This window comes from Heterocephalus glaber, unplaced genomic scaffold (assembly GCF_053883595.1).
Source record: "Heterocephalus glaber isolate CG9 unplaced genomic scaffold, H.glaber_assembly_v1.0 deba00001503, whole genome shotgun sequence".
In the NCBI taxonomy this organism is placed as follows: Eukaryota; Metazoa; Chordata; class Mammalia; order Rodentia; family Bathyergidae; genus Heterocephalus; species Heterocephalus glaber.
Window position 1 is genome coordinate 2,044,266 of NW_028258323.1, and position 27,519 is coordinate 2,071,784.

At 39.3% G+C, this 27,519-nt stretch overlaps 2 protein-coding genes across 14 annotated transcripts in view; one reads left to right on the forward strand and one right to left on the reverse strand.

The window, feature by feature from the left end:
- Positions 1–5,140, forward strand: part of Aff1 (ALF transcription elongation factor 1) — a 169,818-nt gene extending 164,678 nt beyond the window's left edge. For all 4 annotated transcript variants that reach the window (XM_004870535.3, XM_087185927.1, XM_087185928.1 and 1 more), the window contains one exon: positions 34–5,140. In XM_004870535.3, coding sequence (XP_004870592.2) covers positions 34–155 — 122 coding nt within the window. In that variant the 3' untranslated portion in view covers positions 156–5,140. The remainder of the gene's footprint in view (positions 1–33) is intronic.
- Positions 3,036–27,519, reverse strand: part of Klhl8 (kelch like family member 8) — a 96,917-nt gene continuing 72,433 nt past the window's right edge. For 7 of the 10 annotated variants that reach the window (XM_021248797.2, XM_087185930.1, XM_087185932.1 and 4 more), the window contains one exon: positions 3,036–26,980. In XM_021248797.2, the coding sequence (XP_021104456.1) occupies positions 26,857–26,980 (124 nt within the window). In that variant the 3' untranslated portion in view covers positions 3,036–26,856. The remainder of the gene's footprint in view (positions 26,981–27,519) is intronic. The other 3 variants (XR_015440731.1, XR_015440729.1, XR_015440730.1) reach the window with 3 other exon arrangements.

Sequence of the window (27,519 nt, forward strand, 5' to 3'; positions counted from 1 at the left end):
TATATTTACTTGGTTGGTTGGTTTGTTTTGCAGAATTCTTTGCTCAGATCAGCACAAAAACCTGCACCTTGGCCCTCAACAGCAGTTTGGTGGACCTGGTGCACTATGCAAGACAGGGTTTTCAGCGGCTAAAACAAGCAGCCAGAACACCTTAACAGATGCCCAAGTTGACTCAATGCCTTGGGAACTATTTTTGCACATTGGAAGCCTTGGAACCAGTCTGGACTTTTGTCTCAAAAGGAGCTCTATGAGATGATCTGGAAGCTGGTCCACTTACACTCTCATGGGTTGTGTAACCATCAGTTGGACAGTGTGGCTATGCAGAAGCAGGGATGGGGTCAGCAGAGAGATGATCTTACTTTTCTCAGCGGGGGACAGAAGTGCAGTGTTGCCTTCCAGGCATGCGAATGGTCTGAGATCATTTCCCTGGATTTTTGTTTTGTTGTGTTCTGAACCAGTGGGATGCAACTCTGAAAACAAATCCATATCATCTCGGTAGTCACACTAGGCCACTCCCAGAAGGAAATTTTTTTAAACAGTGATTTTTGGTGAAGGGTTTTGTGGTTGATTTCTCTTAAGTTTTAGGGGAGGATTTGTTTAGTAGATTCTGTTGGCCATCTGAAAACATAAATTGTGAAGGACTCCACTGTACCCTTTTCTTTGAGTAGGCAGTGGCTCTGATGTTACCAAGTACTGTCCTAATTTATAAAATCAAAGGAAACCCGATTGGCTAATGGACTGCACCCTCACCCCAGCTTGGAGTTCTCCAACTGAGCTGGAAGCCAGCTCCAGATTCTGTTCATCAGGGGGACTTGGCATCACTGTCCCATCCCTGCCTCTGGGAAAAGGAGTTGGTGATGAGGCAGTCACCCTGGACTATCTTCTGAATTTCCTATCTTGGGGAAGAAGGGAATCAACCTTTATACCTGACCAGATGGCTAACGTGCTTTTTAATTTTCGTTTAAGCAGCACTGGAATCCAAGGTGCTGGTTGGTGGTCTGCAGCTATGTGGTAACTTGTGTGTGACCAACTCTGAGTTTTGTCAGTGAACAAAGAAAAATGAAATCTACTTCTTAGGCTATATTTTTCTGCTACAAATTATTTTATATTTATAGCAAAATTAAACTTTCTGAGCCTTTGCTTGACTAGAGGAAGTTAACTCCCTGAGAGGAGGCAGAGATTTGGGGGACTGATTAGACTTTAGAAATCGTCACCACATGCCTTCACTCCAGAGTGTTCTCAGTCACTCAGATCTGGTGAGGCTGAAGAGGAACTGCGGCCTTCCCCTGAGCTCTTCCCACACCGTCTGCACTCGACCAGTTCCTTCACAATGACTAGAAGGAAAGGACACATTCAGGATTCCCACAGTCCCGTCACACAGGTTCTCATCCATGGAGATTTTGAAGGTTCATATTGGAAATATCCTTCTGAGTGCAGTGTTGTTTCAAAAGCCAACTTTTTTTTTTTTTAAACCCCTTTTAGAAAGTAGGATTTGCACATGTATTACACTTGAGGAGTTATCTCTATAATTAACTGGTTAATTTACTCCTCCTTCAACCTGTTCTGTGTTCTGCATATTTCCTTCTGAGCATGTCTCATAGTTTGGTATTTATTACTTGTGAAGAATGAAGATGTCTCCAGTTCCTGTGGTGAATGTAGAAGTCTCTTGTGCAGTGCCTGTGTAAAGGGCCAGGTAGAGGATAGGGGTGATGCTTGTTTCTGTTCCACATATAGCTGTCCATGTGGCATTGTCTGTTAGCCTCACTTCCCACCTGTTCTCTCACCCTGGTTGAGTTAAAGCCATAGATGTCTGAGCAGAAGACCTTGATGTGCAATTCTGACAAAGCAGCTTCTTCGTGGTTGCTGTAATGCAAACTTATGGTCTTTCTAAACTCTTAGTTTAAAATACCTTTTGACATTAATTTCTCAGCAGGTTGTGTGTGTGGTGGTGTGTGCGCATTTTGTGTGGCCGGGACACGGCACTAGAATGAGGCCTATGCAGTGTAGTTGCCATTCTTTTCCTTGCTCTGTTGGCTGTCCCCTCCCAGCTGGGGGTATCCCTCACTGAGCAAGCTGCCTGTCACTTGTACAGGGTGATGCTCTCTGCCGAGCATGTGCCTTCCCAGTGAGCCACCCCGTTCCCTTGACCCAAGACATTTCTCAGCAATTCTCAAAGAACAGACAGCTTTTTCTGTGGCCTTATTCTTTGTGCGATTTTTTTCTGAACTCTATATTAAATTTTATTTGTCCCTTGAACAACAAATTTGGATAAATCAATTTGTACTGCTTCAGTCACTCCGTATTTCTGATTCTGATTACAATACTCAATGTACCTAAAATGGAGTAGCTGGGGATCCCTCATGTCCACTGGCGTTTTTTGTTGTTACAGTTGTGTATAGAAATCTATATAGAAGGATATTTAAACCATTTACACTTTTTCACTGCATGGTTATAATTCCCAGTGGCAGAATTTATACTGAGGTAGAATATTTGAGAGAATTGCATTATAAAATTAAATCCAAATATGTGATGTCATCATAACAGTAATAGTACTCACTTCACATTGAGGCAAAGAGAAACATCTGAAGAATAAGTATAGGGCCGGAGATTTAGCTCAGTGGTGCCGTGCCTGCCATGCAAGCACAAGGTCCTAAGTTCGATCCCTGGTACCAAAAAATTTTTTTTACAAGAGTAAGTCTTATGTTTTCCATGTCAGGGTGTGTGTGTGTGTGTGTGTACATGTACACACAGTAAAAAATGAACACTTTTACTTTTAAAAGTGTCAAATGATTCTACCCTTCTGGAGATAATTAAAATGTGAATCAGTGAACTTAAAAGCTCTGCTAAACAACGAAAAACACTACTCAAAATATACCAAATTATAACGTGGTTAAGAGTGTGAAAACATAGGCCACCTCGTAACAAGGTGAAGAATGGGAGGGGCCAGCAAGCAGTTATCAGGAGTTTACCTACAGTAGGATAATTTGACTGTCTGATGTTATGATTGGGTCTCAATAGTGAATGGGAAAAGCACCTTTTTTTTTTAAAAACCAAAGGACCTTTATTTTATAGATCTGTTTTGGCCAAAATGTGTAGCTATTTCCCCCAACAAACTGGACCACATTTACCGCTATTGTTCTGTGTCCTTTAATTCCAGATCTCAGGATGTTCAGAAGCTAACAAAAGCTGTTCCCTTTCTGGCTGAAACCTTGCCTTAACTGGTCCCTTACATATTAATGTTGGTAGGATCAGGAGCTTACTCTTATGTGTCCTGTGTAGTAACTTAAAAGCGAAAAGGAAACCACTGTGTCCTCCAAGCTGTTATCTTTGCTGTACAAGAGAGTAATAGCTGAGTCCATTGGAGTGTATGTTGTGCCTTTGTTGACCAAACTTAAGTTTGAAATAATGTTTATTTAGCCACAGCTTCAAGGGTTGTTACGAGTGTCTTACATCTTTTATCCTTCTGCTTTATAAAGTCTGAAGTATAATTGTGCATCTTAAGGTAATTGAGTTGGGCTATTTAAAAAATGTATTTCAAAAATTTCCGTGTCTCCTACCAGATTTCTTTTTCCTAATGATTTATAATCAGCAGTACAACAAAATGTTTGAAAAACTATCAGTTATACCTTTTACCACTAATAACCAGTATTTAAGTTTTGCAGGAATTCTCTAGTTGTCTTTGAATACCCAAGGGTAGTCTCTCGCTGAGTGGTGAGGTACATTGAAGCTGTGGGACAGTGCTGGACAGTACTTCCTCTTTTCTGTGTTTTTTTCTAGTGGGTCTGATCTTTTCTGGTTGGACCCATTTGGAAATAACGGATGTAAAGTATTTTCCTGTGCCTTTACTTTGTGTTTTTTTGTTGTGGGGAGGTAGAATGGCAGGGCAGCATGGTGTTGGGGATTTTTCTTTCAGCTCAGCAAGAGGTGGTTACACCATGTGATCCTCAGATATGCAGCTGTGCTGGTTTCTTGGTGACTTGAGAATTCATATCTATAAATTGTGAGCACTGGCCGTTTCTTTATTTCTTATTTATGATACATTGATGAGCACCATTCACCACTTTTCTTTAGGTGGTTGTAAATTTCTTGCTGTTCTGGGGGAATTGCACTATATTCTGCTCCCCTGTGCATTGGACACCAGGTACTGCATCCGGTAGAGCAGGGCCCACACCTCTCTACTCACAGGGTGCATCAGAGGACAAGATGGAAACCCTACAGCTCCTAGGGAGCCTGCACATCACTCACCTGGGCTGGGAGGACAAGGGAGGAAGGCCACTGGCAGATCGCAGGCTGGCCAGGCAGTGGCTGAGCTGATCCGAGGAAGACATGTTGCTTGGTGTAAAGTAGATGTTTAAGCAGTGCTCCACGCAGGCAGTATTCAGTTCGCCTTTGTTCAGGCCATGCCATGTGTTGCTGAGGAGACTGCACATCCTTCCCTCAGAAACCACGTGTACACTGTTGACCGTGGAGTGTGTGTGTGTGTGTGTGTGTGTGTGTGTGTGTGTGTGTATGCCTGTGGCCCAAATCTTTTCTCTCTGCTGAATGTGATCGTATTTTCGATGATACCTGCGCAGGGTTGCCTTTTTTATTTATTATCATTATATATTATATATTTTTTGCTTTCTTATACTTTAGAGGAAAGTCAAATCTTGGTATTACTGAAATTGTTTTAAAAAGGAGTAAATTGTCCAGTTGATAAATGAAAATCACTGGGATGTCTTTAAAATAATGAGCTTTCTTTAATGACTGTGGAACAGTGTGCTGGCTGTTGTCACAGTGATTTTGTACAGAGGCTGAGGAGGCAGTGGTGCTCTCAGTGGGAGGACGTGCAGCGTGAGCAAGGGGAGGCTGTATATTTACCTCCTTCAGCAGCACAACTGTGACTTGGGGCTTTTGAGAGTGCAGCTTAGCTGCCTTGTGTAGTCCTTTAAAAGAGACATATGTGGTCTGTGAGAGAATTATTTTTTAGAAGAAAAATTTGCAAAAGTTCTTTCCAAAGATAATGTGCCACAGATCTTTTTTTCTCTGTAATGAGGATTAAATGCTGTTTTTTAAAAAAATTGATTTGTTCATCTTCAAATTCTTTTTCACAAGAGAATCGAGCTGTTACAATAAAATTAATAAAAATTTACAGAAACCATTGGGGTCAAATCCATGCCTTTATTCATTTGCCTTGATAAATTCTTTGATTGCTGTGTGAAATTGCTGCCAATAGTCAATGAGTTTCATGTAGAATAATGTACTCTCATTCACAAGTGTATTTGTTGCTGAAATGGGGAAAGAAATGTCAGGAAGAGCTCACTTTTCTGCTTGGTTTCTCAAGGTCATAACTACACACAAGTTCCATCTAAGATCAGTGGTGCTTAGCCTCAAATGAACTGCAGTGTGGTCAGGACCAAGGTCACATGTTTTCAGTGTTTGCTGGGAAGAAGGGTTTGGGAGATGGCAGTGTTGCAGCAAATCTAAAAGCCAGCATTTCTTGCTTCGCCACCCCTAAAGAAATAATACCTCAGTAGCTTCATGAAATCAGAAAGGACTTAAGCCCAAAAATGTGACTTCCCAAATTTGAACCTTGGCTCCTGAGTCTCCCATTTGTAACCCACATTGATATGGTGGTCTACCCAGTAAGATCACAGGGGGCACAACAGATGATATGGGGTGCTCGGCACGGTGCCTGGCATAACATACTCAGAAACTGGTGGATGATTTTATTCTCTCCTTTACTGCACCAGTGTCCCAGCCTCTGCCTGAACACCGATAAAGAACTCCCTTCCCATCTGGTATTCATCCACTTTTCCTCTTGAATGAAAGAATAAACATGAATCTGCCCTTGGCAAGCCCAAGAGAGTCCACAAGTTGGCCCTAACTGGACAGGGTGGGCAGTGTGTGTGGAAGGAGTTTGTTCCCATTGAGAGAACGTGCAGGGAAGAGCACTCACTGGGATAGGCTGGGTCACAGGTCGGTCATCGGCTCTCTCTGGGTCTTGTCTGATAACTCAGGTCGGTAGTTGTCCAGGTTGTACCGGTTTATTTTACCAACCTCCTTGTTGGATGCTGAGATTGTTTTTTTTTTCCCAGATACTGGGGATCGAACTCAGGATGTTGCGCTTTGTCAAGACAGGCAGTGGTGCCACTGAGCTACATTCCTGGCCTGGCCCCCTCTGAGATTGTTTCTAATTTGGAGATATTATGAAAATAGGAAGAATGTTACCATAAGAATTCCTGGAAAAGTATTTGAGCAAATTTCAAACTTTCCTTGGAAATAATTTCTAGAAGCGGTTATAAGGTGAAAAGATAAAATTTCTACATACTTGTTTTTGGCCCACTTTTATTTTTTATTTTTTTGTACCAGGGATCAAACTCTGGACCCTGCACTTGTGAGGCAGGCAACGGAACCACTGAGCTAAATCCCCAGCCCTCACTTGTTTTTTGAGACAAGGTCTTGACATGTAATCCAGGTTGGCCTGGAACTTAACTGTGTAACCCAGGCTGGCCTCAGACTCAACTGTGATCCTCCTGCCTCAGCCTCCTAAATGCTGGGATTACAAGCATGCACCACCACACCCAGGTCCTCATACTTTATTTTGGAAAATTTCAAACATACAGAAAATCTGAACAAATAGTACAGTGATCACATACAAGTTTTGACTAAAAAGTCTGGTGTTTGAAATAATTTTATTACACTATAAACACACTGCCATGAATCCCCTTCAAAATAACCTAGCTTCTGTCATCCCATTGTTCTGGCCTCCTTGAGACAGTTCTGGAAGTCTTTTGGGTGTGTCTTTAGTTGCACTGTTGTGGCTGCCTTTGTCCTTTCGTGATCATTTTTACTTCAGGGAAAAAACCTCAAGTTGCAAGGTGCCAGGTAAGGTGTGTATATATTTCTCCCCTTAAAAATCTCAGCATGCATCATCTGTCTAGGTAAAGTGGTAACCACGATACCATTTTAGCATCTGAGAATATTCCTCAATGGCAAATACTTAGTAACATTCAAATTACTGTATTTTCCCGTCTCATAGCTTCTTTTTTGAACATGGATTCAACCAAGTTTCATGCATCACGTTGTGTCATTATGTCTATTAAGCAAGATCCAGACCTTCCCTTGCCCTCCTTTTAATAGAAGGCCCAATCCTGCACTTGTTTTCTCCAAGTGTCAGTCACCTCCTATAAACTGGAAGTTAGAGGCTTGGCTATATTTGATAAGGACCCTTCATGGGGACAGTGTGCTGCCTAGTGGATCCATGCAGATAGGGAACATGGTCTTTTACTATCAGCAGTGCTATCTTTGAGTCTGGTAAAGCTGTGATAACCAGGTCCCTTTTATAAATGCAGGCTTTTCTGCTCCTGCAACTTGTCGCTTTTTTTTTTTTGGTACTAGGGATCGAACTTGGGTCCTTGTCTTTCGAAGCAGGTGGCGGAACCACTGAGCTAAATCCCTGACTTGTCACTTATTTTTTTAGCTTGCACTTGAGGATCCTTGCCTGAATCACTTACTTCCTTGGGAGATGAGAGATGAGAAGATATTTTGCAGGCTTTTACTGTCATATTGCCAGAGAAAAGTTTTCATGCTTTGCAGAGAATCTATTTCCCTACTACTTCACCATTCCTGGTATTATGGTTGGAAAGTGAGAAAGGGAAAACTCATGAAATTTGATTTACGTTTCTTTTAATTCCATGGTACTGAGTATCTTTCCCTCACACGTCATTCCCAGTGCATGGGCTGTATGACCAGTAGTCCAGATGCAGTTCCAGAGAACCCATCTCTGGAGATGAGGGAAAGTTGTTTTTGCCTAAATCGTAGGGGATGAGTTCACCATGAGGGAGGGCTCTGTTAATGCAGGAGCAGAGAGAAGCTGAACAGTAAAAAGGAACAGGTGATCTATACAAGGTAGAAGCAGCTTTTTATTTTGGATTTATATACTCAAATGTGCATCTTTTATTAGATTGTTATTTGCACATTAACTTTTGCTTTTCAGTTTTTATCATGGTATTTGAGTTTGTCAAGTAAGCAGACTTTGTCTACTGGGTCCCTGGGGTTCCTGCTTTCAGTCTTGATGAGGTAAGGCGACTTTGCAGCCCAGTGTCAGGCAGACTCTGCCACTGAATACTGGCAGCAGCTCTGTGCAGTAAGTGGTGTCTCCTCTGTGTCCTTCTCAGTCTTATATTAGCAAGAACTTAGGCACTTTTAGAGCCTGCATCACTTGCATAGACCTTTATTCACTCCTTGTTAAGGTTGCTGGGAATGTGTATTGTCACCATCCAGGGGACTTTTTAAAAAAACATCTAGGGGGCTGGGGATGTAGCTTAGTGGTGCCGCGCTTGCCTGGCAAGTGCAAGGTCCTGAGTTCAATCCCCAGTACCGAAAAGAAATTTTAAAAAAATAAAAAATCATTTAGGAGGTCCTTAGAATCCTCAAATCCATTCCAAGAAGCTCTGAAGCTACACAGATCTTTACCAAAATAGAATCGGAGGTTCATCTGCTGTTACTGTGGTTGCGATTGGGTAATTGTACTGTCTGGTCTGTCTTGTCTTAGGAACAGGACTCTTTCAGCATTGTGGTTTCCCAATAGACCACACTCAGCTGCAAGTAAGACTTAAATGAGACGCCAAGGCTTAGATAATAGGAGCCTTTGCCCTTCTAACAGACTGCAGGGCGGGCCTTGAAATACTTCCCAAACAGACAGACTTACTTTAACTTTCAAAGACCATGCTCTGCATACGTGCTTTAAATCACCTTTTTCTGATATGGGCCCAATCCTAACATCTCCTTTACCTACTTCATATGTGCGGGGAAGAAACAATTTTAGGTTTACATACCTTCACCGCTAAATATGCCTGTAAATTACCCTCTGTCCAATAGTACGAGAAACGAAGACCAGGAGCATGTACTCATGCTAGTGAATGTGGAAAATCAAATATGCTCAACTGAATAGATTACAGAAAATGCCTTTAGCTGTCTTCCTACTTCTCCATATTTGAACTGTAAAGAATCTGCAGCTATGACTTGGGGGCCTTGGACTGCAACTAAGGTCTGCACAAGAATCTAAGGTTCCCAGAATAATGTTGTACAGAAGGAATCTGGTGCACGCATCTTTGCTTTCTTAGATTTTATAGGATAAATCCCTAAAGCAACATCTGCCTCAAAGTGTAAGCCAAATTTAAAATTTTTGATGTTAGCAAGCTACCTCCAACTGTGGATGAACTTACATTGTTGCTACCTGTGGCCACAATGTGAAAAGGAATCTTACACTGCTTCAATTTGCATTTTTCTGATGACAAATGAAGGTGACCATTTTGTTACAGATGTATTGGCATTTTGCGTGCTAATAAACCCAATGTCTTATGCAAGCCAGGCAAACACTATAACACTAAGCTACAGCTCAGCCCCTGGCCACTCATTTCTGACTCTGTGGAATGCCTGTTCCTGTACTTAGTTCATTTCCTATGACATTATCTTTCATAGCATTGTGAATACGAAGAAGCCTAGACCAAGGTGACTGGCTGCCATCCACTGTATATGGTTCTTCCTGTGTTAGCTCTGTTCCTTGCACCTCAAAGACATCACCTATAAGGTGCTTGCAAGAGTTTCCATCTCTACCTTTCTTCCCAATGTACTGTGGGAAGCAATAATTATGCCCTAAGACAGACATTCATACCTGTTACTGACCCCGGGTCCTGACAGGAAGCTCCATTAATCTTTAAAATGTACTACTTGTCCAGCCGGGCAAACGACATTCTGATAAAATGGGACCAGTTCAATATTGGCAACTTTGAAACCCACTGGGTATAAATCAATTTCACAATAGTTGTCTGTGCTCCACAGAGCTAAGTCTAAAATCCATTGCCAAATGTCATTCCCGAGCTTTACTTTAATCCTATTAACCACTTTTTGCTTATTTTGAATAAAAGTAAAAAGGAAGCCCACTTTCTTGTCCCTGTGGGATTTACTCATATCCACTGAACTTTGAGTGTTGCCTTTGTGTACACAGACATGCTTCAGAACGTGTGGGCATAAATGACAGATCAGGGTGCCCAGTGTCTAGATGGCAGTGTCTTCTCTAATCAGGTACCAAGTTAACTTCAGATTGGGTGTTTGCCCATGCATGTAGCTGCTGTCTTGACTTCCTGCCATTCCTCTCATAACATAGGTGTCACTATTCAAAAGCTAACTGGCTCTGGGTTATTTCCAGCTGGATGGCCTGGCCTAAGCTGATTTATCTGTTAGGACAGCCCTCCTCCTGTGCCTCTGTATTTGCTGTTAATTCCTTACAGCATAACCCTAACCTACAGAGTACAAGTGTGAATAGTAAAGGAGTAAGGATTATGTTCTCTCCAGTTTATATTTTTAGAGCCACACTTCCAATCATTTTCATGCTTTATTAAGAGGATGAAATTTCAGCCCAAGACAAGCCATTTATTCAGTTTTTGATATAACAATTAGGCACAGGATGTTATACCACAGAAACTACACAGCCTGATACATTTTATTAGTACATGTTTGTAGAATGTAAAGATCACATTCCTCATGGGGAGTGATACATGTACATAACACGTCCTAATTTTTTGTTGTTTGTTCCCCTTCACATCACCTCCCTCATGCTTCCCTCCATCTCCTGGTCCCCTTCCCATTTGCAGAAGATATCACTACTATTAGCTTTTATTTTGCTCTTTTTTTTATATATAAGGGAAACTATGTAATATTTAAACTTATGTGTCTGGCTCATTCTACTTAACATTATGTTCTCAAGATCCATTTCCCTACAAACACAACTCCTTTATGGCAGAGTTGTGCTCCACTGTGTATAAATGCCACTTTTTCTTCATTCATCTGTTGATGGACATACAGGCTGCTTCCAAGATTTAGCTATTGTGAATCTGTGCTGCTATAAACATGACTGTGTGTATCAGTGTAACATGATCTCTTTAACTCTTTTGGGAAGATACCTAGGAATGGAGTGGAAGGGAATGGAATTTCTTGTTTTAGTTTTTTGAGAAATCATACTGATTTCCACAAGGATTGTACTAGTTTACATTCCTACCGACAATGAAGGCTTCCTTTTCCTCTGCAGCCTCACCAGCATGTTATTATTTGATTTCTTGATGACAGCCATTCTTTCTTGAACAATGGCCAGAGATTTTTTTCATGTATTTACTGGCCATTCGTATTTCTTCTGAGAAGTGTTTATTCATTTCAGTTGCCTATTTTTTGACTGGGTCTTTTATTTAGGGAGGTCTAATTTTTTTATGTTCTTTATATATTCTAGATATGGGTTCTCTGAGAAATAGCTGGAAATTTTTTTTTCAAATTCTGTAGGTTGTCTCTTCACTGTTTTCTTTGCTGTACAGAAGCTTTTTAATTTGATATGATCCCATTTATTGACTTTTGGTATTATGTTTTGTATAATTGGGGTTCTGTTCAGAAAATCCTTGCCTAAGTCTATGTCTTCCAAGAGCTTTACCTATTTTATCTTTTCAGCAGATTGTTTCTGTCTTAATATTTAAATCTTTGAAGCTGAGCATGGTAGTGCACAGCTGTCATCCCAGCACTGGGGAGGCTGGGAGGCTGAGGCAAGTTTGAGGGCAACATGGGCCACATAGCGAGTCTGAGGCCAGCCTGAATTACAGAGCAAGACTCTGAGACACCAAAAATATATATATATATATGTTTAAAGCTTTCATCCATTTTTAATTTAGTACATGGTGAGAGAGATGGCCTAGATTTTTTGTTTGTTTTGGTTTTTTTAGATGGACTAGATTTAATCTTCTGTATATAGATAGCCTCTAACAAATGGTGCTGGGAAAACTGGCTATCTTTCCTCCAGCGTAAGTTTTTGGCTCCTTCATCAAAGATCAGGTAGCTGGATGTGCTTGGAGTTGTTTCTGCATCTTCTTCTGTCCCATTGATCCCTATGTCTTTTTTTCTAATACCATGCTGTTTTTATCCCTGCAGCTTTATAGTACAACTTAAAGATCAGAATTATGATTCTTCCTGCCTTGCTCTTGTTCCCCAGGATTGCTTTTGCTATTCTAGGTCTCATCTGATTCCATACAAACAGAAAATACTGTTTCTCTAGTTTGTGAAGAATGCTATTAGTATTTTGGTTATATTAGGCTGCCTATCCTGGAATAAAAGAAACCCTTTTCTGATACCCTCTTTGATCTCTTTTTATAGAGTAATGTAGCTTTCATTGTAGCCATCTTTTACTTCCTTGGTTAATCCCAAGGTATTTAATTTTTCTTGATGCTACTGTGAACAGAATTGTTTCCCTGCTTTCTTCTTGCTGAGTTTATTATTTGTGTGCAAGGACGCTAATGACTTGTGTTAACTTTGTTCCTAAGCTACTGAATTTGGTTATCCTAAGTGTCTTTTGGTGAAATTTGTGGGTCTTCTGTGTAGAGGATCATGTCATCTGTAAATAATGATAATGTGACATCTTCCTGTCCTACACACATCCCTTTTCTTTCTTTTGCCTGATTGTTCTGGCTAATGTTTCTAGAACACTATTGGTGAGAGCAGACATCTTTGTCATGTTCCTGATTTTAGAAGGAAAGCTTTCAATTTCTCCCCATTTAATATGTTGGCCATTGGTTTGTCATAAATGGTTTCTATCACATTTAGATAAGATCCTTGTGTACCTATTGTTTTCAGAGTTTTTATCATAAATGGATGGACTTTGTCAAAGGCATTTTCAGTGTCAATTAAAATGATAATGTGATTTTTGCCCTTGCTTATGTTTATGTGTTACACATTGATTTGTGTGTGTTGAACTGTCCCTGCATCTCTGGGATGAATCCTACTAAGTCGTCTAGGTCATGATGTATGATCTTTTTTTCTTTTGGGTACTGGGGATCAAACTCAAGACCTTGTGCTTTCGAGGCAGGTCCGGTGCCACTGAGCTAAATCCTCAGCCCATGTATGATCTTTTTGATGGTTTGCTGCATCTGTTTGACAGTATCTTGTTGAGGCTTTTTTATCAATGTTTGTATGGTTCCCTGTTTTCGTTGGGTCCTTTTCTGGTTTTGCAATCATGATGATGCTAGCTTTTAGGAATGACTCTAGAAGTACTCTTTCCCTTTCATTAAGTATTGGTGTTAGATCTTACCTGAAGTTCTTGTAGAATTCAGCATTGAATCCATCAGAACCTAGGATTTTCTTAGCTGGTAGTTTTTTGTTGTTTTGTTATTACCTCTTCATTTTCATTGCCTGATATTAGTTATTCAAGGATTTTATGTCTTCTTGGTTCAGCTTTGGTAGTTCATATATACTGTATATCCCTGCAATTCAGTAGCAACCAGAATTATGGAAAAAATTAAGTTTGTGAACCAAACTATCACTGTATCTAGGAATCTATCCATGTTTTCTGAATTCTCCATTTTACTAGAGTACATGTTCTCAGAGTAGTTACTAATAATCTGGATTTCAGCAGAATTCACTGTAATTTTGCCTGCTTCCTTTCTCACTGCATGGATATATATGGCGGGGGGGGGGTGGACAGGATAGTAGTTTGTCTATTTTATTCTTTCAAAGAACCAGTTCAATTCATTGATTCTTTGTATTGTCTTCTCTCAATTTTATTAATTTCTGTTCAGATCTTTATAATTTCTTTCTTTGTACTAGCTTTTGAATTTGGACTGTTGTTTTTCTAGGTCCTTGAAATGCATCGAGTTATTTATTTGTTCTCATTATGTTTTTCTGATGTGGGTATTCACAACTAGAAACTTCCCCCCTCTTAGGACTGTTTTCATTGTGTTCTGTAGGTTCTGGCATGCTGTACTTGCATTACCATTTGATTCTAGAAACTAATTTCTTCCATGACCCATTTATTATTCAAGAGGACACTTTAATTTCCATGTATTTGCATACTTTCTGTGGTTTCTTGTGCCACTGATCTCTAGTTTCATTCCACTATGATCTGGTAATATGCATGGGATAATTATACTGCTTTCGTATTTAAGCATGCTTTATGGGCTAGCATATGGTCTATTTTGGAGAAAGTCTCATGCTGCTAAGAATATGTATTCTGTTGTTGGGTAGAACACTGTAGATATCTACTGTCTATTTATTCAAAGGTTTGGTTCAACTCCTAATTCTTTGTTGACTTTTTTGTCTAGTTGATATATTTGTGACAGTGGGGCATTGAGGTCCCCCATTATAACTGTGTTGGTGTTTGTCTTCCAATCTTTGACTTTTAATCTGTGCATTTCTTTTTTGTTTTGATTAAATGTTTCTTGTAAACTGCATATTGTTGGATTTTGTTTCTTGATCCATTCTGCCAATCTACCTTTTGATTGGGGAATTGAAACCACTCACGTTGAGAGTTATTATTGAAAGGTACTAGCTTATTCCTGTCATTGCATTATTTTCCTGTTGCTGATTCCCAACTCCTTTCTGCTTAACTGTTCACCCAGCCTGGTGTATTCATTCTATTAGATTTTTTGGCATTGTTGTCTTCTCTGTCTTTTTCTAGGATATTTTATAGTGCTGGTTTGGTGGTCATGAATCTCTTAAGGTGTTTTTTGTCCTAGAAACACCTATTTCTCCATCAATTTTGAAAGATAGTTTTGCAGGATATGTAAGGCTAGGTTGGAAGTTATCTTGAAACACTCTAAGGTCTCTTGACTTTTAACGTTTGTATTGAGAAGTCTGCTGTAATTTTAAGGGTTTACCTTTATAAGTGATTCATTGCTTTTCTCTAACAGCTTTTAAGATTTTGTCTGTGTGATGGACTTCTGGGATTTTGACTGTGATGTGATATGGAAAGATTCTCTTTTGATCATGGCTATTTGAGGTTTTATATGCCTTTTCTGTATGTTTAACTGTTCACCAATATTTGGAAAGTTTTCTGTTATTTCTGTAGAGAGATTTTTTATGCCTTTGTGCTGTCTGATTTTTCACTAATTCTAATGAATCTTAGTCTTCTTTGTGTCATCTAGCAGCTGTTGAATCCATTTTTCATGGTCTCTTGTTTTTAAGGTATCTCTGAGTAATTAGTCTTTGAAAGCATCCTTATCTTCTAATTCTGATATTTTGTCCTCATATTGGTCACTTCTGGTGTGCAGACTTTCAATGTAATTTTTAATGTCCTAGATTTCTGTTTAGAATCTTTTCATGAACTTTTATTTTTTTGCTAAACTGGTCCTTCATGTTTTGTATCATTTTATTAGCTCAGCTTTTTGTTAAGTGTCTTATTCTAAGCTCTGTTTTATTGCCTCCATTATGTTATATTTTCTGTGAGCCCACCAAGCATGTCACTGACCTGCTTTTTAATGTCCTGTTATCCTTTCATATAACTCAGCTGTGTGGCTTTTGCTTTCCTCCAGTGATTCACTGATCGGCTTGGGGGGAGTTGGGAAGTATTCTGTTGCCTTGTCTTCTCATGTTTTTTGATTGTTTTGTGCTTAGGTATGCAATCACTTATAGTAGAAAGATGTTGTGTTAGTATGGAGATCTCTTTAGTCTGCTTTTCAGTGAGGCACTCAGGGCATGGCTAACTATAGTCCTTTGTTTCTGTCCAAGATCCAATCACCTCTGTTAATATAGGAGGAAGGGGGGATGGGGTAAATTGGCCCAGCATCCAATTCTCTGGGAACAGACTGCAGTAATATTAATGTCACTAAGGTTATTTGGGTATTGGCACACAGAGAAAATCAATTAACAGCAGTAACTAGGTGACCCTAGCAATAACAAGAAAATCAACAGTAATATCAAAGACAAAGTGGATACTGACATACCATAAGAACCAATAACGTACCACCCTTAACCTGAGAAAATAAGTCTACAATTATAGTATGGACCCTAAGACAAACCAGCGAGTATTTCCTAAATGTGCTAACTACACCTCCACTAATGAAATAATTCAATAGTAGTAACACAGTTAACTATCTAAAGATTAATAAAGCTTAATGGTTACACTATTGACAGTATGGGGGTTGGGAATGGGAGAAGGCAAAAGGAAAATTTTGAAAGGTTAATCAGTGGGGGATGAGGAGGATAATAAAGTGCGACAAAGTATCCTCTTATAGAGTAAAAAGATAATTATAAAATCAGATAAAGGTAACAAAAAACTAGTAAGAAAAAGATTTTAAAAAGAGCACAATTTTAAAAATTAAAAGGAAAATGGGGGTTGGGGGAGAATGACTAAAAACCAAGAAAAGTTTTCTGTATATTTTGCATGAGGACACAATTTTGGAGCCCAGCAGTCTTGGTCTTCTCCACCTAGGCTTATGGCCTGAGGGTTTGTGAGGTGTGCCTCTTATTGCAGAGGCCTGTGTACCCTAGGCTGTGGCAATATCCATGCCAAGGGTATCCTCCTCCCACTGGTGGATAGGGAAGGCAGGCAGATCTGTGTAGGTTCAGGTACTTAATGCCAGCAGGCAGTTTCAGATCCAGCTGTGTGAGTACAGCTCAAACCAGCTAGGGCTTCTCACCACAGTGGGGTAGGGCCAGGTCCTTGGTGGCCTGAGTTTAAACTTCTCAGGGACTCTGTAGCCTGCTCCCTGTCCACGCCTGTCTCCCACTCACCCAATTACTATGGGAGGGTAACACTGGGAGCCCTCAAGTGAAACTGTTCTGAGTCCTAGACCTAAATACTTTAATCAACCCCTGCCCCAAATGGCACCTGATCAAGCTCACTGGAGCACCCACACTTGACTCCTGCTCCAGCTGCTGCCTGCTGTGTAAGGAGTCCCCTCAAAGCAAAACTCTGCATTGTTTTCGCACCTCACAAAGGCTGTGGGCTCCACTACTGTTTCTCTCTGGATCTCCCAGCCCTGGCTGTTTACGGCTTCTGGGAATCAGATTCCCCTCCCTGTGAGAGCTGAGGAGGGAGTTCCAATTATTTCCTTCTTTTTTCTGCATTGTGGCCCATCTTTTCAACATCTTTGTAGCTTTTCATTTTTCCTGTCAGTTCCTTCCTGATTCCTGGTGATCTGCTTCTGTTTTTCTTTGCCAAGTTGTTATTTTTCCAGTGTCTGGATTGGAAAGGCTGAATTTTGCTACTGATCACCACTCACCATTTTCTTTTTCTGGAAATGTGGGTTTTACCAGCTGTTTTAATGTCAGCTGCAGTCAGTATTCTGTTAACATTTAACTATTCTGGATTACACTGCAAATTAGTAAAACAGGTTCATAAAGGTGGATTGTGAATAGACATTCAAGGATTGATAAATTGGAGCTTGAAAAGGGAATCCCTGAGACTCCACAGAGACTGGAAACTGGTCTAAGGACCAGCACGGTTGGCATTTTCCTACTCGATGTTGCTCTGTAGACTACTCTCCAGATTTTCTGTACTCAACAGCCTCAGTTAAGAAAGACCCTAAGTTTTAAAGGACAATCGGGAAATGGTAAGTAAAACAGGCAAAACTAGAAATTTCCCCGGCATTCTCTAAGGTTTCGAGCAGAGGAACGGAAGAATACCTTAGGTCTGAAGCTGGTGAGAATAAATATCTTGGTCCCTGCACCACAGTGTCCACGAGAAACTACCAACCTGAAACCAAAATGAAAAGCATGGCACTGCGTAAGCATCCTGAACTTTCTGCAATTTACTTGAATACATGAACAAAAAAGGAAAGAACTGAAATATATCCATGGTCTATAAAATGAAAATTTCAGTAAAGCAACTATTTCCTTGTTAAATACAGCATGTTAAAATCTAAAGAAATTACAGAATTTACTTAAAAAGACTAGTGTTATTAAAATAATTGCTGGGGCTTTCTACATTTGTCATGATGGTTCAAAACAAATTTACAATGATTCTTTTAAATTACCTTTGGAACTAAATGAGCAAACATACATCCTTACTTTATGATCATCTTTCTGGGAAGTTAAACAATACTCTTCATATAAATAACTCATCAACCTGCCTCCAAAACTGACTGAAAGTCCTTAGCAGTGTGGGTGCAGTGGTCTGCTGCTATAATCCTAGCTACCTATGAGGCTGAGGCTGGAGGATCCCTTAAGCAGAGGAGGTCAAGTTCAAGGCCAGCCCAGACAAAATACTGAGATCCTTTTAATAAAATTCCTCCCGAGCATGACACAAGCCGCCTATAAACCTAGCTACTCAGGTGCCTGAGGCAGAAGGACCACAAGTTCATGGCCAGCCCGGTCAATTTAGACCCTGTCTCAAACTAAAAAAAGGCTAGGGATGTAGCTCAGTGGTACAGCACCCCTAGATTCCATCCCCAGTACATCTCCCCAGGGGCAGAGCCAGTCCGTATTAAATAATTCCAATACTTACCTAAGTTATTCTGTTTCACTGCAATAACATTTTAAAGATTCTAATAGCATGCTTAAAATTTTAATCCCAGAACATTTCGATTTTCCTCCCACCTTCTATCCAGTGCTTATCCTTGTAGCTGAATAAACTCCTTCCCATCCCAATCTTTATAGTCTTTTATCTATTCCAAATAACAAGTGGACTGGACTGTATCAGTGATTGGAATCACTGTGCCACAATATCACGCCAGTGGATGACACGGTCTTTCTCCTTACCTCCATGTGACTAAAGCAGTAACTATGGGCAGGCCCATCATCAGGCACTCTACTATTCTCTGTGTGTGTGTGTGTGTGTATGTATACATATGTATCACATCTGTAGATGATTTCATAGACATATGCCAGGATAGTAAAATGCTGTTAGGTATTTGGAAATCTGTGACAAAAGCTTAGAGAAATTTCATGTATATACTTTCCACTTTCTAAAAAATAAATGGCATCACCTGTCATTTCTTTTTTTTTTTTTTGGCACCAGGGATCAAACTCTGGACCTTGTGCTTGGAAGGCAGGTGGCGGAACCACTGAGCTAAATCCCCAGCTCCTGTCACTTCTTTTAAAGCAGAAACTTATAGGGTTTTACATTAATCATTACATGTCTGGTTCTTCTAATTTCCTGAAGCCAATCTTTATTTATCAAATGCACATTCTGTAAGTAAGTGAAATCCTCCACAGGCTCCTTCCTTTGCTCAACTTCACTGCTTTTTTACATGCACAGCACTCTTTCCAAAAGTGCCCGGGGACAGCTGAGACCCATTCTCCTAAAATTTTACAATACTCCACAGACATATTTACAAAGTGCTACCCCAAAATACCAAGAAGCTGTAAGATACTGCATTGGAGTGCAATTCATTACATTCACTGCACTAGTAAAAAATATTTATTCTTCTGCCTCTGGTTAGGAAGGACGTGGTGGGTTTGAGTCAATAGAGCCATCTCTGGCCTTTTCCCTCCCTTGCTCACAGGCCACAGCCATTCTACAGGTCCAAACCAAAAGACCTCAGTGCATAAGTGGATGGAGTCTGAGCACAGATACTCAAGTTTTGATTGCAATGCACCTCCTGAGATTAAGTAAAAGCTACAACAAACCAGCCACCTCCTGAGGGGTATTAATAGTGGTAATGAAATAAACATTTTCAAACTGGACTCATGTTGTGCTTGATGTGCTAAATGCAAGCAAAACATGAAATGAATGTAAATTTTAACAAGCCCGTCTTCAACTCTAGGCTTCTCATTAGTGCCCCTTTCACAAGTGTAATGCGTAGAATTGTCCACGAGAGGGCAACCATTTCCCTTAGCAAAAAGATACTGCTTGAAAGTACTGTATACATAGATTTAACCACACTGACATCTCACACCAGTAGAATGGATATAATTTTTTAAAAAGACAATGCCAAATGTTGGAGGGAATGAAGAGAAACTGGAAAATATTTTTCTGGTGGAAATATAATACAGTATAACCACTTTGTATAATAATTTGGCAGTTTCCTTAAAAAGTTAAAGCCAAATTACCATAAAAGCCAGCAATTCCTCTTGCATGAACCAAGATAACTGAAAACATGTTCACATTAAGAATGTTTATGAGGGCCCAGGGATTTAGCTCAGTGGTTCCGCCACCTGCCTTGCAAGCACAAGGTCCTGAGTTTGATCCCTGGTACCAAAAAAAATTTTTTTAAAAAGAATGTTCATGAATACTATTAGTATCACACACAATAACTACAAAATGGCACCAATCCAAATGACCATAACTAGCAAAAAAAATAAACATATCAACACATAAGTAAATTATTAGTTAAGACAAAACTCTTTTCCTTTGGCTTCTGTTAGTGATGAAAGATAAACAACATACTTTTAAGTGCTTGCCAGGCTCTCAGAAAAGCCATCTCCGAGTGTCCATATTTGAGCTGGTACCCAAACCAGAGTGGGAAGCCAACAAGAAAGCCAAGGTTACTCTAAGGGCAAAGGCCTTGGCCAACACTACTACTAGAAAACAAAGCTCTGGACTCCTGCAAGAGAGTGAACTATCAGTCTTGTTCCCTGGCCTCAGAAGCAAATGCAAAATTCTTCTGACTGAGGACATTCCCAATTAGAACCTCTATATTAAGTATATGTCTATGCAACAAAAATACCAAACACAAGAATGACATGTACTTAGTTCAGCAGAGACAGACAGATTTAGACTCTCAAAGACTTTAGATACTGGAATTATTGACTATAGGATATAAATATAACTATGTGTGAAATATCCAAAGAAAAAGAAACCAAGAAAAATTCATCAAAAATGACCAAGCACATATAAGAGAATAAAATAGGACTTTTGGAAATTATGAACATGATAACTGAAATAGAAAATTCATTGTACCAAGCTAAAGGTAAAATTAGTAAACCATAAAACAGTTTAAAATATCAAGATAAAATAGAATATTCAGAATCCTTGGCTGAAATTTTCAGGAAAAGATATATCAGAAATAGAATCTCAATGTATACTAGTAGAACAAATACACAGAATGCGGTATTTAGGCATAAGTACTGAAACTACATGTTAGAACAGAGAGAAGAAAAAGAGATTCTACAGGAAGGAAAGAATTAGCAGGTGGCTTGATACGCTTCTGCTAGCTTGAACCACGAGTAGAACATACATGATTGTCCCATGGGGCAGCTTGTACCACTGTTGGTACAAGGGTATAGTCATGCATGGGACAATTACTGTTCAAGTTCCCTGGCAGCAAGACATATGAATTATGGCCCTGGTGTTGTTTTTTTCAGTACCAGGGCTCGAACTCAGGACCTTGCACTTGCGAGGAAGGTGCAGTGCCACTGAGCTAAATCCCCACCCCTTTATGGCCCTGTTGTGAACATAATAAAGAATAGAACAAAATTTCTTAAGACAGAAAAAGACATTTAGAAATACTAACTTTTGCATATATATATAATATATATACCAAAGTGAAAGGATAAGCCAGAAAGAAACAAGGTATGTGCACAAACAACAAAGGACAAGATGATTAGCATCCTGAATGCTGTCAACAAGCCCTAAGTAAATAAGGGAAAAATAAACAAATGCCAAGAAGTAACCCTCAGGGTGCTGGGGATGCAGTTCAGTGGTGGTGCACTTGCCTTGCATGCTCAAGGTTCTGAGATCAAGTCCCACCACTCCCCCCACCAAAATGTATTTCACAGGAGAAATAGGAATGACTAAACATGAAAATACGTTCAACAATCAGGAAAATGCAAAATAAAGTCATACTATCATTTAACACCTACTATATTGGCAAGAATTAGGCCTTACAATACCAACTGAATGAGAAGTCATATTGTGAATTGGCAATGCCATTATGGAAAACAACTCCACCTTATCTTATAAAACTCATAAAGCTGATCAAGCATATACCTTAAAAAAAAAAACTTTGCTTTCAGGTATACATTTTGAAGAAAACTCGTGGATACACATAAGAAATCATATATGAAATTCACTTCATCATTGTAAAGACAAAATGAAAAAACACCCAACAATAAAAACTGTAATAATGAGACAAGGCAATTATGTCTCTGAACTTGTAACTATAAAATGCAGAATTAAAGATCAAAAGCTACTGGTATTTAAATAATGACAGTTAATACTCCCCACTTCTATTACTGAAATTTAAGAAATTCTTGGGTTTGGGTGTATTAAGACTTAGATCTAGAATGTCCCCCAAGTCTCATGTGTTTAGAGGTGGGGCTGTGGGAAGATGACTGGATCCTGGGCACTAGGGGTATGGCTTGATATGTACTATATTCTAGTCCAGTGATAGTGAACCTTTTAGAGCTTTCAATAACAGCCCGCTGCCACATGCCATAGGTTCGCCACCACTGTATCTAGTCTCTAGCTCTTCCCCTCTCTGCTTCCTGGCTGTCATGGATTGAGTAGCATTCCTCCATCAGGACCTTCCACCATGCTGTTTCTACTTTGGAGACAACTGACAAATGGACTGAATCCCCTAACCTCCCCTCCTTTGAGTTGTGGGTATCAAGTATTTTGTCCCAGCAATGGGAAAGCTAATATAAGGTGTAGCTTAGTGGCAGAGTATGTACTCAGAATGGGTTCAATCCCCAGCACCAAAAAGAAAAAAGTGAAACTGTTCCACTCCCCCAGTAGATTTAGATACAAACTGGTAAGAACATTAGGTACAACTCCAAGAGATTCTGGACAACCTTGTGGGGCCCATAAGAAACTGTGCCTGGAATGGCACAAGTATTTACACTGTACCAAGGTCATCATCTTACCACATCAAGCTGAAAACGTCACCACTGTTTGGACAGCTGGACATGGTGTCGGGGGTGATTTTGCTGTTTCTACACTCTGCGGTAGCAGGTTGGTTCAGTAACGTGCAACCTTAAAAAAACAACAAAACCCAGAAGTTTTACATTCAGACAAGGTTTCTCCTGAAAAAGGCTTCTATACACTTCTTTCACTTATGTGCTCAGGATGATTTTTTTAAATCTTTCCCTGTAATTGTTAACTTTTTTTTTTTTGGTACCAGGGATCGAACTCTGGACCTTGTCCTTGCAAGGCAAGCAGCAGAACCACTGAGCTAAATCCCCGGCCTGTAATTGTTAACTTTTAAAAACATTTTGCCATGGAAGAAATTTCATCTACTGAAACAGCCACAAAATATTTTCAGCCTCGTCTGAAGAAAGCACACAGATCCATAATCAATTTGAGACTCTGGTCAAAATCAATGTGAGACCAGGATGAGGCTAATTCTCATGAGTAACTTTACAATGGTTATTCTCAAAGATAAATTTTAGCCAAGCTTTTAGTAACGGCAATGCTGCTTTAGGAGAAAAACCACAGCCTCACAAGATTACTACTTTGAAGGGCAACACTCATCTTCATCTGAATATGGAACATCATTTCTAGACAGTACAAATTCAAAATTAATGAAGTCACAATTGCTTAAAGAGTAATGCAACTACCTCCATCAGTTGCCTTTAAACTGTAATTTCTGTAAATGTAACAAAAAACTTTATTTTCAGCTAAACATAAATATCTTTGTTTCTTTTTTGGCTTTTTGAGACAGGGTCTTGCTTTTAGTGCAGGCTGGCCTTGAACTCACTATGTAGCCCAGGCCAGCCTTGAACTCACAGCGACCCCCCTGCCTATGCCTCCTGAGTGCTGGGATTACAGACGTGCGCCACCACACCTGGCATAAATATCCTTTATATAAGGAAAAAAAACGTTACAAGCAACATACTAAACCAAATTTGTATTTGAGGGATAGAACAATTACATAGTTTTGATAGACTTCTATAACAGCAATCAAGTAATAAGAAGCAAAGCTACAGAGACCTTACAGATAGTTCCTGTTAGATATGTATATATATACCTTGAGATATATCTATATCTATATCTATATATGGATCCCAATTATCTGAAATTTGTATTTCGGAGTATATATGACTATTTATTATTTTGATGTACTGGAGTATTATGACACTAGTTTATAAATAGTTTTAAAAAAATAGAGAGAAATTTTATCATCACTTCTGATTCCACATAAAGAGGAAAAGAACATATCCAAGGTTAGCCCAATAATAATTTTTTAAAATCTTGTTTGAGAAACCATAAAAACATTCTTAACAGATAAAATATGATTTAGATTCCAATGTATTTTCTCTTACAGGAAAAAAAAACAAAGAAAATTCTCCAGTTTACCATTTTAAAAAGTACTTTATACAATATCAACAATCTCTTATCTAGGCATTTGACAGCATACAAAGTTCATCTGGGAATTGAGCATAATAGTTCTTAGAGGCAGTACAAAGTTATTGCAAATGTTTTAAATATGACCAATTAGTAGGGTCCAGGGATTCAGCTCAGTGGTGTTGCCGCCTGCCTCGCAAGTGCAAGGTCCCAAGTTTGATCCCCAGTACCAAAAAAAAAAAAAAAAAAAGACCAATTTGTTATACAGGAATATAGTGAAATATTTTAAAGAAGCAGTGCAATACAGTAAAGTGGTAGCTTCAATGACTAAATGAGAGAATTACACAAAAGAATGTAGAAATACTTCTTGCAGAAAATAAGATACAAGGCCAGGTGCAGTGGCCCAGAGGCTGAGGCAAGAGGATTACCTGAACCTGGGAGTTCGAGGATTGCCTGGGCAACATGGCAAGACCCTGGCTCAAAAAAATTTTTTTTAAAGAGAGGATATAAATTTATACATTTCCACCATTTCTTTTCCATTTATCATTTCAGTATTTTGGTTCTATCTTACATCACGTTTTGGGTAGGGGCTGTTAACATTAGAGGTCAAAGTGACACTGCACTGTTGTGAATCACCTTTGACCAGCTCACAGCTTCATTCCCAGGACTATCGTCATCTTTCAACTGCATCTACTTTCAGCCTGATTCTCACTTCCTATCTGCAAAAATGTGTTTCTGTCCAACAGAGACTGCACACTAGCTCTGCTATTTATCTTTTCCTACTGCTGTCCATACATAATGTCAAGGACAGCCAAGTGTTCCCTTTATTTTGCTGAACATATGGATATCTCGTATTTTGTGGATGGCTAGGGTACCAGTGTAGTACGTTAGATGACTATATCATAAAAGTCAGAAAGAGAAATGTAACACACCCATTTACACACACAACAGGCAGATAGAAGTGAGGGGGAAAAACATTTTAAGTGATCACAGGAAACAATAAGATCCTCACCCCTGAAAATAAACATAACACATACTAGTAACGATAGACCTACTATAATACAAGGACTTCATCAGACATGGAAAGAGACAGCGAAAGCCAGGTTTTGCAACTTATTTTCCATATTTAACCAGCTATAGCTAATCCAGCCAATGCTTTTGGGAGTAACTTAAACATGATCAGTTACACTAGCGAACCCTGCTACATCATAACCAGCAATGACTTGGGAATTTGCCCACAGGTCAAGAGTAGAAAAAAACAGCATAATTAAGAACTTTGAAATTTGCTTCATGAAATGCATTTGCCAGCTTAAGCCCTCTTGAATTTTTTTCCTCTTTTTGGTTCTCTATGCCTGATAGCTGGCTTTTGGAATGTGGCATTGTGCCCTCCTGCACTGACAAGTTCAGTCCCCATTTAATCAGTCAGTGAACCTCAGGAATGGATGAATTGGGGCGTCTTTCTCTGGCTGGCTTCCTTGTGCATGAGATAACTGACCAGCAGTAAACTACAACAGATTCTATGGTACGAAGGAAGGAAAATTTTGGAAAGCCTGGAAGAGGGATGCCAAACTGAATAGCAAATATAAAATAAGAAACTTTAACGTTCTTAAAAAATATTTATAAAAGTACATAAAAATAATGAATAGGTCATTTTATAATGCTAGTTAAAACAATGAAGGGCTGTAATATCAGTTGGTTTATCAATACCATGGGCTTCAAATTACTTTGTAGAAGTATTTTCAATTAAACTGCAATAAATACTCTGGAGGGTATTAAACATAATGAGAAAAAAGAACAATTTCCATCTTCCTCTGTCTTTACCAACACGTTTCATTAGTTAATGATGGAGTTGAACTAATCTGTAAACTAGTCAATAAAGAGTTTTGATAAAAATGCATTCACTTTCTGATAACAAATAAATGTAGATCTGTACAGTTAGAAAAACCAGGATGGTGGAAAATAACAAAATAAGAAGGTAATAAATCCTGGATTCAAAAATCAAATAAGTCAAAGACAAAGGGTAAAGAAAGATAGGTTCAGATTTCCCTCGGTAGGGCAACATGTAATTGGCACCCTCTCAGTCTCTGAGCTGGGCACTGGGATGACAGCCGCTCTAAAGCCTTCTCTAGCATTTCCTCTGGTTCATTTTTTGCATGAGATAGGAAAAATAAAACAAAAACAAAACGGTAGATTTGTTCAGACATAATTAACACAGCCAAGTCTTTTGGTGTCCTAGCAATTCCAACTGAAATCAAGGCCTGTACCAGCTTCCAAGAATGCAGCCAACTGGCACTCAGACAAAACAGTACTTCTGTAGATACCCAAGAAAGTGAAATCAACACCTAGAAAAAAAGCAAGACATAACTTCAGCAGCACCAAGTAGAAATTATTTTAAAAAATATAATTGTGCTGTATACCTACAATGTACCAATAAAAGAATTTAATACAAAAAAAAAAAGAAATTATTTTCAAGAGGAGTAGGTCTCTTGTGTGTCAACACATAGGTTCTAATCTCTGCTCTGGAAGAATCCAGTACCCAAGCCAATAGGCAAAGGAAAAGTAAAACTCAACAAATTTCATTTGGATTAATACAAATAAACAGAGAATTCAAGGTTTTGGCACTACTTTAAACATTTTTTCCAGCGTAGGTATGGTTTCAAGTTAAACTGTCTTTCTACCCCACTCCATTATTTACTAAAGCAGAAAGTACCAAATTTAACAGTATGACTAAAAATTCTTCAGCTATCATTCAAAAAGTTGTACTTAGCCACAATACTACAGTTAACATTTAAATAAGTCTCTGGTTGTTGTTAAAATTCAAAGGGGGTCGTATCAAAATCCTGGCTGCCTTTCTTGCCCATCAGATGTGACAGAGTCCCTGGTGGCTGGCACTCCAGTCACATGCAGTCAACCACATTGTTGGACCCATGGCCTACGTCTCGAATCTGGCTCGTTAGACAGGCACACACGGCGACGCCTGCTCCAGCTCTGCAGTGAGACACAGAGCCCACAAGCTCCCACCTGGAAAGACAGAGGACAAAGCATTTGCTTAAAACCAAATATCATGTACTCAAAATTAATACCAGTCACAGATAAAGACCCCCTAGGATGGAACTGGTTTTGAAAGACTGCAAGCTTCCAAAGGGTGATAAAGCACAGTATTCCTAAATTTGTATTAATTACAACTCCAGGAAAGTATCCCTTGTTTTGCTTTTCGTAGTTTCACTTACCTGTAGTCAGCCTTAGCCCAAAAATATTAAATGGAAAATCCCAGAAATAAACAATTTTTAAGTTTTAAATTGCATTCTGTTCTGAGTAGGGTGATGAAATCTCTGTGCTGCCTGGGACACGAACCTGCCCTTTGTCTAGCATATACAGGCTGGCGACAATGCTACCTCATTAATTCCTTGGTGACCATCTCAGCTACCACACTGGCTGTGGTGCTACTGCATTGATGTGTTCAAGTAACCCTTACTTTACTTAATAATGGTCCCAAAGTGCAAAGATAGTGATGCTGGCAGTTTCATTATAGTATACAGTACTGTTATAATTGCTCTATT